Source organism: Equus asinus, chromosome 4 (genome assembly GCF_041296235.1).
Source record: "Equus asinus isolate D_3611 breed Donkey chromosome 4, EquAss-T2T_v2, whole genome shotgun sequence".
Lineage (NCBI taxonomy): Eukaryota > Metazoa > Chordata > Mammalia > Perissodactyla > Equidae > Equus > Equus asinus.
Window position 1 is genome coordinate 50451708 of NC_091793.1, and position 15627 is coordinate 50467334.

General features: G+C 36.0%; 1 protein-coding gene across 3 annotated transcripts in view; it reads right to left on the bottom strand.

Annotated features, from left to right (window-relative positions):
• Positions 1–15627, bottom strand: part of PTPRQ (protein tyrosine phosphatase receptor type Q) — a 242907-nt gene that overhangs the window by 172219 nt on the left and 55061 nt on the right. For all 3 annotated transcript variants that reach the window (XM_070507246.1, XM_044747332.2, XM_070507247.1), the window contains 3 exons: positions 14113–14241; positions 11088–11234; positions 5314–5486 (listed from right to left, as the gene is read on the bottom strand). In XM_070507246.1, coding sequence (XP_070363347.1) covers positions 5314–5486; positions 11088–11234; positions 14113–14241 — 449 coding nt within the window. The remainder of the gene's footprint in view (positions 1–5313; positions 5487–11087; positions 11235–14112; positions 14242–15627) is intronic.

Consider the following 15627-nt stretch of genomic DNA (forward strand, 5'->3'; position numbering starts at 1 on the left):
ACTACTGCGAAGACTAGCATTTAAAGCTACTATGTGTCAAATACAATGCTAAATACTTTTCCCCATGTGATATCACTTCATCATGGCCCAAAGAGATAGATATTACCATCTTCATTTTACAGTCATCTGTTCAAGTTCATAAAACTAGTCATAGCAGAGGTAATATTGGGACACATTTCCCTGGTTGCAAATCCCAAGCTCGGAGCCACTATCATCTATTGTGCGGGTCTAGAGAGAAGGAATGGGACAAACTAGTAAACATTAGAGACAAATATTTCAGTTCAAAACAGTTATAGGACAGGGCAGTTTCTTATTCATCTACGTATTTTCTGGACCTAACCCGAAACTTTATAGTTGCTTAATAAATACATGTCTGTGAGACCATAGAGAAGCCTGTTTTAAAGCTTATACAGTAGGAGCTGCTTTTGTGGTAGTAGATGCCCTATTATCAGAGCTGATCAAATATTTTAGTGGAGACTGTATTCCCAACCATTTATCAGGCCTGTTATAGAAGAGATTCATATATAAGTTTGGAAGTTGAAATAAAAGTCTTCAAAGTCTGAGATTAAATTTTCTAATGTATCTTTTCAAATATTTGTTTAAATATTGAAAGTAAAATCGTATACGTATTTCAGCATGCTTAAGTAACGTCTATTTATTAAGAAACAAATAAATCATGAGAGTCACTGGAAAAAAATTTCAATAAGAGCAATAAGATCAGATCAAGCCCTAGCATGGGGCGATTATGTTTTAACACTTTGTTTTTAAGTTTCATCATAATGAGATATGCACACGGCTAAGGAAAACACGAAGTGTGGAGGAGCTACAATGCAAAGATCAGTTCCCTGTCCACACCTTTCCAACTCCAAGTCATACTCTCTAGAAGCAGCACTCTTTTTTGAGATTTTGGGAGCATTTATTTATTTTTAATTGAGATATAATTGACATATAACATGATATTACTTTCAAGTGTACAACATAATGATTTGATATTTATTATAAGTAAAACTTTTAATCATTTCTGTTTTCAGTTCTTATGGTATTTACCTCTAAAATCAGTAAATAATATGCTTAAACTGCTTTGTTAAGATTCACTTATTTTATTTATTTATTTATTTTCCTTTTTTAAAAGGTTGGCACCTGAGCTAACAACCATTGCCAATCTTCTTTTTCCCCCCCCCCTGCTTTTTCTCCCCCAATTCCCCCAGTATATAGTTGTATATTTTTAGTTGTAGGTCCTTCTAGTCATGGCATGTGGCACGCTGCCTCAACGTGGCCTAACGAGCAGTGCCATGTCCGTGTCCAGGATCGGAACTGACCAAACCCTGGGCCGCTGAAGGCGGATCCCACAACCTTAACCACTCAGCCATGGGCCGGCCAAGACTCACTTATTTTAGACACTATCTGGTGACTTTCTGCTACAACAGTGAGACCTTAGATTACTTAAATAGATATATACTCACCTTCTTTATCTGTTCTCAATTGTTATTTGGTTACTTTTCTAACTTAAATAATATACTTAAATCTGGAAGGATTATTCTAACAGATACCTGAAATATAAAGTAGTGGGGTGGGTGGGTGCTGTGGATAGCCCTTCAGGTGGTCCCCCCGTTATCCCTCCCTCTGTTGTTCAAGCTTTTGTATAATCCTCTCCTCTTGGGTGGGAACTGCGGTTTGCATGTAAGCAGTGGAATAAGGCAAAGGTGATGGGATATCACTCCCATGATTACATTCCATTATAAAGACTCTCCTTGCTGGCTTGATGAAGTAAATGGCTGTCTTGGGAAAGTTCTTGTGGCAAGAAACTGTGAGAGACCTCTACAAGCTAGTGATAACAGTAGTCTCCAGTCAAAGAGCCAGCGAGAAGCCAGGGCTGTCAGTTCTACAGTCAAAAGGAAAGTAAATCTGCTGAAAATGTGAGTGAGCCTGGAATGGATTCTTGCCTAGTGAAGCCTCCAGATGAGAACATAGCACAGTCAGCCCCTTGATTGCAGCCTTATGAGATCCTAAGCAGAGAATCCATCTAAACTGGCTAGACTCTTGACCCACGGAAGCCGTGAGATAACAAAGGTGAGTTGTTTTAAGCCTGTGGCAAATTGTTACACAATAATCAAGTTTGTGGCGAATTGTTATACAACAACGGAAAACTAATGTAGTTAGGTAACAGCAATAGTCCAGGCTAGAGACTGTGAAATCCTGAGCTGGGATGGGGACACAGGAATAAAATATAGATGTATGAAGGTCACATTTTGGAGGTAGAAAAAACTGGCCTTAACATTGAGTGGTTATTGAATGTTAAATATAACCAAAGTCAGAGGTAATCCCAAGGTTTCAAGCCTTCATGACAAGATGACAGAGAGGATAATGGTGTCATTATCCAAAAAGAGAGACATCAGGCATATAAAAAATGCCATAAAGCTCTTCCAAACGCTTAGACAATGACCCTCAGGTCAGAGATCTGTGGTGTGCCCAGTCCAAAGGGTCCTAAGGGAATTCTAAGCCTGTTATTTGGTATCTAGGCTTCAAGTCAGCCTCTCTCCAGGCCTTGTTCTTGACCACTGAAACTATTAATTGCCTGGACAGACTTTCTTCTTGTGTGTCCCATGGTAACATTCACAGGTCCCCATCACTGTCCCAGGATCTCAGTCTGGTATCTGTTCCTCAACCTAACTTTATCTCCTCCTGCAGATCATGAACCAAACCTTGTTATCCCAAAAAGGACTTTTGTTTTGTTTTGTGGGGGGAAATGAGCTTAGATGTGATGAGCCCTGGCAGAACTTCCCCACAAATGGCTGTAATTAAGAATGCAGAGAGAAAGATCAGCGTAGAAAGAAAAACAAAAGAGGTCACGCAGTTAGAAAGCAGCAACTGAAACTGTGAGATCATCCAAAGAGGTGCAATGAGATGGCTGAAAACAGAACTCTCTGGCATACCTTTATCATGAAGGAGTTAGGAAATTGTAAAAGAGAGAGAGCTTTTTTATCTTCATTTTTCACTGTACAAGGCCAAAATTTTGCACAGTCACAGGATATGAAAGTGGAGGAAGCATTAGAAAGAAAAGGCTGGAGAGAGTGGGGCAGAGGGATGGATTTTACAGGATACAAGGAAGATGAAGACAGTCAAAAATATATAACCACCTTATTTGACACGTAGGAGGTCACTGGTGACTTCTAACAAGATTCAAGAATTTAAAGAATTCTTGAGACAGGGTGTGGAGGCTACACTTGGAGAAGATGAAGAGTGAATAGAAGGAAAGAGTCTTATCCTGTACTAAGGTCAAGGAAAAGGATAAGAAATGAATACACTAAACCAGAGGTTTTACCTGTTATCTCCTTTACTCCTCACCCTGTATATGAGCCCTGCTTTAAAAATGAGGGCACCCCATCTCCAAAAGTTGACTTGTCTAAGGTCTTAGAGCCAGAAAAGAGCAGAGCTGGGGCTAGGACCCCAGTCCATTTGGCTTTAGAGAGTCTGCCATATCTGTCTCCCTACATTAACCTCCTGAAAGATGAACCCAAACACTGGTCACATGGGGAAGCAGAAATATCAAGAATGGGCCTGATCTAATGAAGAAAGATAACATCACAGAAATAAAAAGAAGTATAATGTCTCCTTTTAGTGAGAGAAGATAAGGAGGCTAACAGCGAGTGCCAACCAGGGTGAAAGGTCCAGTGCCATGATTAATAATTACAACAGCTTTCAATGATTTAGCACTGCACATACCACATGCTGGGTATATCTCTAAGCTCTTTAAATACATTAACCCATTAAGTCCTCATTAACAATCCTCTGTTATAGAGACGCTTATAATCTCTATCCTAGTGAAGAGAAAACTGAAGTTCAGAAGGTAAGGCCAACTTTCCCAAGGTTAAACCATCAGTAAAGGCAAAACCAAGGTTTAAACCCAAGCATTCCGTCTCCTGGGTCGGCATGCTTAACCCCTCTGCTGTACAGCCCAGGAAGTGACCAAATCAGGAATGTAAACTCAGATTCATATGATTCCGAAGCTTACATTCTCTCTACGATGTCAGAAGGGTACCAGATCATATAGACAGAGGCAGAATCGCAAAGAAGACTTTCTGGAACCTCTCGGTTCAAGAGAAAAACAGGTGTGGCTGGCCAGTCAATGGATGTCATCAGCAGAAGTGGGAAACCTGCCACCTAATCCTAAAAAAATGAAGTATCTAACTTAAGACCTCAGCAGGAGCAAAAGGTTAAGATTTTGCCCTTTGCCTGAGTTGTCAACTAAAGTATCAGAGAAAGCATAACTCAAAATCTTTTGTAGAGATGAAAGGAGTCAACATTAGATTAAAATTTAACTCTGGGTTGGAGATGTTGAACAACCTGGAGTAATAAGTCCTGGGTGGCCAGAATGCACAGAGCACACAGTAAGGTCAATGTTTAGGTGGGTGCCAGAAACGGAGGAAGCCTGGGACAAGAAAGAGAGTGGACAATATCCTTCGGGAAAAATAACAGCCCTGCTAGAAGAAGCAGTGATTCTGGACCAAAACACTGAGAGCCAATTGCTGATGGTTATCAGGCAGGGCCTCCCAGGCCCAGCGATGAGCTGCACTCTCTGGTCCCAAGTACACTCATTTCTCGTGTGCCCCAGGAGCAGCCAATGTCTGGATATGACTGTTCTGGAGGCTCAGAGGGTGCTCACAGGTGAACAGGGTGGGGTGAATGAAGACAGGGAAGGAAATCCTTGATGCCTGAACTTCCAAACAGAAACAAAGGGAAAAATCAAGACTTCCAGTGTGAACAGAAGAAAGCACACAGTGTTATTTTATAGCTGTGAAATGACTTCATCTCTTGTATTTGGTTGTTTGATTTCTTTAATCAAATATGCTTTGTTTTTCAATGAGGCAGCTTTGAAAAATGTAGCTTCCTAAGACTAAATAGGACAAATCATTTGTCAAAAACAGCTACTAAAATTACAGTACCTTTCATTGCCAACTGTTCCAAATTTCAGGCACATCCTTAGAACGAGTATTTAAATCATAACAGGAGTTTCCAAACAATTTATTAACTTAATTACCATAATAATATCGACTTATGGAAGAACCTTTAGTCCTGCCTAATTGCTCAATTAACATGTTTCATATGCTGAAAAAGAATAATAGCACTTAACTGACATATATGTCCTAAAATGGAATGTTGATTGAGCCAGGTTATCAACAGGGCCTAAATTCACTTCACTTTAACTATGAAGCTTGCTAAATATTTTACATTTGAGTGCTGCAAATCTTCCATGTTATCAGGGCCAGAACCAGGGAGAAAGGGCTCACCCAGAGGTAAAGGAAAGTGCAATACCTCATCCTTTCCTGTGAGCAAAGTATTTTCCAAAAGTACTCCTGTCTCTGAAACCAGTACTTTCACTCGGTATTGGTTAATGATTCCATTTGGTTGTCGTGGTTTCTTCCAAGTAATTCTTATTTGTGTGGCTTCTACTTCTGCAGCTTCTAGATCAGATATTGCACCTGGAACTAAAAAAGAGAATAAAGTGGGGAAATCTAAAACTATGTGTTCAAATTTTTAAAACTTCCCTAAATTGTTAATTTGTGATTTAAGATACATAAGCAATTCTATTACAAAGTAGCCTAAAACAATTTACTAATTTGTTAACAATTAAATACGTACAAGATTCTTTAAACACACAGATATTTAAAGTTAAATTTCTACACATTGTTCTCAAAAACATACATAAGAAATAGGATAACATGGAATAATTTCCCCAAATCAAAATGTCATAACATTCATTCAAAACAAATTAATAAAAATTACTTCCCAGAGAAAGTTATTTATGGATGATTAATGTCCAGCAGAAACCTTGAAAGCTTTATAAAAATTATGACAACATATCAAATAATAACAAGAAGACTTTGAAGGCAATGAAATGTAGCTGGTAAATTCAATTAAGGCATCTTTTAATTTATTAGATGAAATTGTTTGAAGAGTTGATTGATTTTTGTCTGCTGATTTTACAAATTAATTACGTTAGTCTCAAATTTCAAGTGCTCTCACTCTTTGTAGCAGTAAAAGAAAAAAAAAGAGGAAAAAAATAACTATTGGTTTAAGATAAAGCACCAAGTACCTAAAACAAATTCTAGTTATAAAGTCACCAAGGGCAACGTCTAGGAGCCCTCCCAGTGCCTCAGGAAGAGTGGATGGAGACTACACATGCCCTGGGCTTCTGTCCACTTTTAGTTCATGCTCAGTGTGATTTTGAATAGCCAGTGCACCCCTTCACCTTTAGTTTCCTTATCTATAAAATGGGTATAATTACATTTTTCCTCTTACTATATAAGGTTATTGAAGGAACAAATGGTTCAAGGGAATTTATAAAATGTTAGTTCAAGAAAGAGCAGATGTGATATAAAAATATTGTCCCTTATGATTAGGATGCGGTAACACAATAAATTCATTTCTCTCAGCTGAGATAGTTGACAATAGCGTAGGTTAAGCAAATTACAGTTGGAAGAGAGACACATTAGCAGTACGCTACAAGTGAAAAATGACTCCATTCCCCTTTAAGATAACAGAAAGGAATAGAAAATTAATGTCACAACTATTATAAATATCATTTAGTATTAGTGAACCTAATTACACTTAAGTTAATCATGTAGTAAACTCTATGGAGTTTTCATCCAATAGATTAAGAGGGTTTTTTTTTCTTTGTCCCTATGAACTGACCAATAAAAAAAAAACCCTACATATTTTAACAATATAAATATTTCCTCATGTTTGTTGAAGAGTTAATGGATAGATGGATGAATAAGTCATTCTGGCCCAAGAGCGTACTATTTAATTATTGCAGTCAAGATTCTAAGCGTCCAGCATTGGTAAAACCTGTGCTCAAAACTGGGAGACAAACATAACATGGATACACCTGCAATTTGCTAATTCTTTGAATCTTCTATTCTAAAAACATTTTGGTACATTTCTACATGGAAGGATAACTCTTTAGACTGATTTCCCCACAGTGGTTCCAATCTAAAGGAAAAACACAGTTCAACCTTTGAAGAATGGAGGAAGAGTTCTAGGCTAGGACTCCACAATCCTGATTGTCGCCTTCATCATTCCACAGACTGAGCACTCATCATACAGTCACTGTTCTAGGTGCTTGAGGAAAGACAGATGAAGTCCTCTCCGAAGGTCATGTCTTACACAAACTTTATTTCGTTGACGTACATCATTACTAAAGCTTATGTTTCTATCATCTTATTTACCAATACACGTTTCTCAAGAGTGAAGGAACTTTCCAATTAATCTTGTAGTGTGAAAATAACATAGTCATTTAAATGGCAAAGCTCCCATTCCACCTTTCTTTTACATTTTATTTTGGAGTCACTAGTTGACAAAGCCTTAGTCAGTATTGTATAACATAAATCATAGAAGAGATCTGGCATTTTTCCATCCAATTTGAACTCATGTAGAATCTCTACTGAAGAAGCCAGTTTAATGACTACATTGATCAGATTAACTAGGCAACTAAACCCTGCCCCCTATAAAATAACTAAAATGGTCAGTTCCATTCGGAGCAACACATTAATGCAGCAAGATACCAAAAATTACCCAGTACAGCAGAAAAAAGAAATATTTTACTGTCTCTTATTTTGTTTGCCAAACCTAAGAGTAGTAGCAGATACTGTTTATCTTCTAATTTATAAGATATTTTTCAATGTAACTTAGTAAATGCTGCCCCATTACACTAATGCCTAAAGTTACAATCCAAGTAAAGATTAAGCGGTTCTGTATTACCCTAAAAACATACACAAACTTTGTAAGAAGGACTGTAAACTTATCTCTTTTTTTATGAAAGAAGGAAAAGCTTAGGGAATAAAGGAAATGGAGTAGACAGCATCGTATCTTGTCTTTAGAAAGATACTTGATCTGTTAAACCACAAATTCTTATGGGGAAACCAAAGAAGTGTGGATTAGATCAAACTCCTTTAATATTGATACCAAACTAACTAAAGAAAATCAAACACACAAGACAATTATTCATGGTTTAGCATCAGTTCTGAGGGTGTTGTCCACAGGGACTACCTAAGAATCACTCTCAAGTCAATACATCTATAAATTTTATGAATAAATGAGAAACAGAGTAGACACGTGATTGGTAAAATATATCCAAATGATTTGAAGTTTTCAAACGAGCAACTATTTTAAAAAATGAAATGGAGACAAATGGCATTGGAACAAAGAAAATACATTAAAACAATTTTGCCACTATCTAGCAAATTCAATTTCCATTAGAAATGCATTTTGAAAAAAATCTATCAAAAAATAAAAGTCATAGAGAATCCTGAAAAACACAAAGCTGACGGCCTCTCAGTGATTTCCCTACCAAGATTTTGCCGCTATTTGCAGAAAGTAGCAAGTTAAAATCACTGAGGACAAGCTCTTCACGTCCATGGTCTATTTATGCAAGAGTAAATATGGATTTCATACTTTGTTTGCTTTTAAGAAATGATGCTAACCCCCTTAAAAGATATTTGACAGTATGGCAGAAAAATTTTAGGGGATCTTGAAGTAATAAAGTTTACTAAGATTTTTTAACACCCATGCAAATAATAAGAAAATGTTGTTGTCTATGTTGTATTCAGCAGCATTGCCTCATTTTCAAATAGGCAACTTTACGACTTTTCATAACACTGGAGATTATTAAATTATCAGTTTTTTCCGAATTCATCTCTTCTTCATGCCTATATAGAAATCTACTCAGTAAAATATTAAGGGATATGTAGGAACCTTATGAAATATACAGGATAAATGTTATAACAACAGGATATTGATTTCCTTGATAATCTAATCAAGGTAGACTATGGACCATAGCACTCTCTGTGTTAATGAAATCAACTCCATTATAATGTGATAGCACATATCATTTTCTATAAGAGGTCAATTCCACTTTTCCATGAATATCTGGATATTTGTTAGAATCCCAGTTGTTTTAAAAGATATTAATTTAAAAGCTGATCCTAATTAATTTTTATCTAGGCTATAGACGACTTTTAAACATGGAGAAGAAAATAAATTGAGTAACTTCAATTAGAATACAAAGAGCCCTGTTGTATTAATGAATGAAAATGAATAATCTAAAATTAAGATATCAATTTTAACTGAAAGTTTCTAGTCCTAATGAGTTATTAGATTGTTCTCATATGGTTTAAAGATTCCTTTATTGCAAAGTTTTCATTAGTGGGACCAGGATTAATTAGTGGTATCAGAGTAGAAGCTACATTCACTGCATTTGCCACAGCATTCCATTGAAGCCCTCATAAGGCTGAATGATCCCCTGAGAACTCCACAGATGAAGGCTGGCATGCAGAGGTAAGAACCATGCCACTCCTCCCCTTACTGGAGTGCACCTGTTGCCAGTGGGTCCTCCTGAGAGCCACCTAGTTGTGGTCTATATGGTGAGTAGCTCAGGAAGGCAGTAGGATAAAACTCAGGATAAATTGCTTGTTATATAAGGTAAACAGAGTCATCTACCCAAAATAATTTGGTGTGAAAAATAACCCCTGTGAAATATATTGAACAATGTCTTAAAATTCTCATTATTTTGTCAATAAAAATGTGCAGAAATAAAGAAAATGAAATGAACGTTTAAATAATATCCAAAATAAACAACATGGGATTGTACGTGGCAATATATTATCCATTTCTCTAGTTTTGTTAAATGCTGTAAGCCAAGAATGATGACAATAAAACAATAACCTTAAATTGTGGATTCAGTTTAGGAGCACCAAAATTGGCTTGACTTGAAAGAAGACGGAAGTTCTGAATTTATCTAATTGTATAATATAAGAATAGAAATTAGCTGGTCAATTGGGTTGGTTGAGAAAATGCCATTAAGACCAAACTCAAGGGCTGTAGTCTGATGAGGGCCAGGTCACTCCGCTGTTTTTGACAGCCATCCATAAATCTGTATGCATGTTTTGGAAATGCTTAAGAGCAGGTTTGGGTGGAGATGGGGAGAAACTTAAGGTCTAATGGAGAAGACATATAGAGCTAAGAGTCTCCCAGAAACACAATGCAAAAATTTTAATACAAAAAAAGAGAGTATCTTGCTCATGAGTATGCATCTCTTTCTTTAGTCTGTGTACTGAAACTACATATTTGAAATTAACACAAAACATAATTTTTACGTTTTTTTAAACCACAAAATATTATCAAGGGTTAATTGTTCTCTGAAAAGAGGGAGAAGTACAAAATTCCTGAATAGCTGCTGCCCTCTAACGGTTAAATACTTGAATGATTTATCTGACGAGTGCACCCCCAATCTTGTGTGTGTGAGTGTGTGTGCAGGCACATGTGTGTATTTAACTGACATGTACTGTATGTTAGCTTCCACACAAACAAAGTCTGGAAACTTTTTCAAGTGTTGATGTGTTTGTAAAAAGACTGTCTTCTCAATAATTACAATCTCTAAATATAAATGAAGACATTTAGCCAATCTGGTGTGGGCCAGGAAAATATGTTGTGAAATGGTGTGGTAACATTTTTTTAAAACCCTATAGTTTGTTTAAAATTGTGATGCGCTTAATATATACAAATAAAAATGTTTCTTTAGGAGAAATACTGTCTTAATAATTTCAATATATGCTGGTAAAGTAGTTTTATGCACCTTCCAGGAATCCTCACTTGTTTAGAACACCCTTTTGATTATATACACATTTTGCTACAAGGATTAGGGACATGAATTCCTCTGAACAATATTCTATAAGAAAAATATGTTCTACATTAAATAACACGAGTTAAACAATGTTAAATGTGTTTGTTTGTCTTAAGTTTTCTTGAGATTTTGCCAACATTCATTGTGACTCTCTAACAGGTTATAGATACTGCATGTAACGTTTCCTAATCTGGCTTCATATTCGGTCCCTCTCATTATGAAGCTTGCTATGGGTTTAATGTTCTGAGGAACACATGTTCAGAATATATTGGGTAGTAATCTAAGGAAACAACATAAATTAAGTAAATATAAGCCAAACAGCTTCTAATAGAATGTTCAACCAACACAGTGAAATTCACAAGCAAAACAAAATACCTCGTTGGCACATTAAAGGAGATGTTCTTACCTTCTGGGGGAGTGAATATTGAAGTGTTTGACTTGGGTCCAGTCCCTGCACTGGTTTCAGCCGCAACGTACACATCATACATGGTAAATGGTGTCAGGTTAGTGAATGCAAACTTAAGGTCTTTTGTGCTATTATCCAAAATCCGACCTGCAAAAAGCAAAAGATACCTGTGGATTATTTTCTCATCAAGCATGTAATCATTCTCACATTTAAGTATAGAGCCAAGGATAGCAATTAAAGTGTTAACCTATGCACTAAGTTTTGTTATCATAATTTCAAAACTGAAAATATTTTAAACATTTAGCTTAGTAGTGCATGCATATCAACTTAATTAAGACAATGGGAAGAATATGAAAATCTTCCAGTGTTCAAAATGACTTTTATTGAATCACAAGGCCCTATTCAATTACTACGCTATTTTCTGACACATTTAAAAGGAAGACATTAGAGTTTACTAATATAAAAACAATGACAGTATTTTATACTCAAATTTAGTCAATTAAAATGCTAAATAGTCTCATCTTCTATAAAAAGATATATTTAGAAAACATTTCTGGTTTAGTTTCTGAGTAAAATTCTTTAAATAATCCATTATCAAAATTCCTTAAATCCTCAACTTTGCCTCTGAATAGCTCTTTCACCTTCCTGCTCTTGCTGAAACCTGGCTCTCCCCTAGGAACACTGCTTCTGTTTCCCTGCAGCTACCCCAAATGGTGGCAGTCTAATCTTCCCCACAGTCCTCAATGGACTAGGACTTCAGGAGTGGTATGTGTACTCCTTGCTCCTCACTGCCTGTCTTAGATCAATCTAGCTCTCTCCTTATTAAAGCTCATAACTTGAAATCTCACGTCATCAATGACAGCCACTAGCCGTCTCTGAGTAGTCATCTTCCAAGCCCAGGATCATTCTGGGTGATTTAGCTCCTGCTTCAATGTCACTTTCTTCAGGGCTATAATCTCAATCTGTGGTGATCTCAATATCCCTAGAGATAATCCTTAAAACACTCCAAGCTCCCTTTAAATAATGTAGTCCTCCACCCTATCTCAGCCACTCCCTCATGGTCATAACTTAGCACTATTACCAATAGCTGCAAATTCTCTAGAATCTCAGTTTCATGCAACTCTCTCTGACTACTCTTTCCTATCTCCTATTCACTTATTCTAGAACCCTGAACCAATAATTCTTTATATCCATTGGGACATCCAATCCATTGATCTTACCACCTCTTTTATTTTATTTTATTTTATTTGGTCCCTCACCACTTGATTTCCACTCTTTATCTACCTTCAATGTCATTGTCAATTATAATCAATCGCTTACATAAGCCTTCAATTCCCTTGTCCTTCTCTTGCTGGAGGGAGCTGAAGGAAAACACAAGTACGCGCTGATGGATATCACTTTATTCACTACTGCCACACTTCAAATGAGCCCTAAATGGTGCCTAGCACCACACGCAACTTCACTAGTCTTTTCTCTACTTCTCTACTTTTCTAGATGATTATTTTACACTTTCTCTTCCTTCCTCAGACTTCAAACACTTTCTGCTCCATCATCACTCCCAGTTGATGGTCTTATTCCTCATTACACTAAAAAAATTATATCAATCAAGGAGATCTGCCACAGACTCCCGCCAACACAATTACCTATTTACCAGCATCTGTACCCATATACTCTGCCTTACAACCTGTTACTATGGACAAACCATCTGGACGATTATCTCAAACCAATCCCTACACTTGAGCAAAAGATCTCAGCTTCTGCCCACATAAGACATTTTTCCAGTAATTCTTGACTTTCTTATATGATTAAGTTTTCTTTTTTATTTATTCTGATCAGCAAATAAACATGCTGTATTTGTTCCTTCTGAAAAGAAACTTGTTAATTCTGCCTATCCCCACTCCTACTCCCCACTTCCATTCACTGCTTCACTTTGGAGAAAAACCCAGGAGCTGTCTCTTATCCACTGCTCCAATGCTTTTCTCTCATTCTATCTTAAATCTACTCCAATCTGGCATTTACCCCAAATACTCCATCATAATTGCTCGTGTCAAGATCACTAATGACCTTCATGTTGCTAAATGGAATAGTTACTGGGTGCAACTTACTTGATTTATCAGCCTCACAGATCAAAAAGTACCTTGTCAAAGTCTTGGAAAATAATACTAGATAGAAAAGGTGTGTTTGGTTTCTATGTGTGTGTATTGAAGGGGGAGGGAGAAAAAGGACTACCTTTTTTTTTAGGAACTGCAAAAATTTCAGAATTTTAGGAACACAAAGTACTTCGGGATGAGAAACAAAAGTTACTCATGTGATTCGTGATAGATTACGAGTAATCTCAAAATGAAAAATTTGGCCCTTTATCTATTTTTGCTTTCTTCCAAATAAACGATAATATGTGAGTTTATGTTAATTCATTACTATTTGAAATAAACCTTTCATAGAACCATAGGATCTCAGACTAGGAAAGAATTTTAGAGTTTACTCAATTAACTTCCGATAATATAGTATTTGGCCCCTCAAAATATCTGACAAGTGGATGTCCAGGTCTTGCTTGTCCACAAAGATGGAGAACTCACTACATTATAAAGTTGCCCAAATTATTTTTAGAGAGCTCTGATTTTTAGAAAGGGATTCCTTGTTCTAGGTAGAAATCTGATTTAATATAACTGAAGCCCTTTGTTCTTCATAAATATATTTGCAATCAGGGTAAGTCAAGGTCCTCCTGTTCAAATATTTGAAGACGTTAATCTCCTTTAACATTTCTCTTTTTGAAGGGTTATCTCCTGTTCTTTCAGCTTCTTCTCATGAAATATGGAACATGGACCATGTTTTGCCACTCTTATACTTATTTACGGTTTTAAACAAAAAGTTCAAACAGCCTCACCTTCCTTATTACTTTTCTAGTCTTTGCTTTAATTATAGAGTCTTTAAAAAAGAATTTGATACTTTCAAAAAGTTTGATAATAGTAACATATTTTATACAATTCTTACTCCAAAAGGTAGCACAAAACTGATTAAGACTTACCAGATGGTCCATATAATTCAACTCTGTAACTAAATTTCCCTGTTACTATAGTTGGCGGGTCCCACGAAATTGAAAACGATCTTCCTGTAATGTTGCCTGTTATACAGTTTTGTGGCGGTCCTTCAGGCACTAAAATTATTATTAAAAAATGAATAAATAATAGATATATATTTAAAATAAAATAGCATCATATTAAATACATATAATAAAACGCAAAGTCCAAGACAAAATAAAATATCACACTAACAGCAAAGAGTTTCTTTTAACTTAAAAAAAAGGAAAAATAGAATATAGTTGAAGAATTTGAATAAGATATGCTGGATCATTAGATGAACTGATTTGCAACAATTACTAGTTTTATGCCATACATGATTGCACGGGGCGTTTCATTCCTATATAGTTCCTCATAGTTACATTGTCCTGCGACATTTATATTGCATTCAACAAGGCCTGGGTATCTGGCTTAATAAACACTCTTCCTCTGGTGTACACAGTAGAAGGGTCAAGGAAAGGACTCAACCTTCAGAACATATTGGGAACGATCTTTACTTTTTCTATCAATATTTGTATTTGGTTCTGAGAGGAAATTTACCACCTACAGTTAGAAGATTCTAATATAACACTAGTAACAAAAAATAATGACATTTAAAATAGGCTATTTTTCATAGGCGGGTTTCTACATTTTACTCTTTTTTTAACTGAAATGAAACATTTCAAATATTTTTTTCAAATCAAACTTTTGTCTACCAAGTTTCACTTTGTGTGACCTTCATGAAATTATTGCTTTTTTTTTTATTGTATAAGAGAAGTAAGGAGAATGTAAGAAGGAAATAGTACAATTCAAAGATGGTTATTCAAATCAAGAAGAAAGAAACTTATATGTAACGAAATGATACGACCTGATAGCTATGTCATCAGAAAAAATACTGTGAAATTACTCTACCAGTAATAGCTTCCAGTGACCGCAAAAACTACCAATCGCAGGTGAATGTCTAATACTATATGTTTAGTAGGGTCGTATGTAGTATGGTTTTATATATACCTGTATATATATAAACTTATGTGGATGCGGACATAATACCATAATTAAATATATAAATATCCATACTAGAAATATGTATTCTTAGAATTTAGTAGTAATAATAATATCTAATTATACTGATTTAATAATAACACCATCTCCATAAAGAAGGTACTATTACGGTCCCCATTTTTCACAGGAGGAAACTTCAGCTCAAAGAGGACCAAATAGGGATATTTTTCAACTACTGTTTCTGTCTGACACTGAAATGTTAATCACATGATATTGCTGCTACTGCAGGTGTTATCTCCACCTTTGGTAATAGCAGTATCAGTGAGAGAAGGGTCCAGATGATTGTAGAAGACGTAGAAAGGCAGAGATGATTTTGAAAAATTGCTGAGGTCACAGAGTGATGAAAGCTGATGTTAGGATAGTGGTTATTAGCTCAAGAATCCTGTCTTTCAAACCTCCTTTCTCCTTTTGGATGCTTCTGT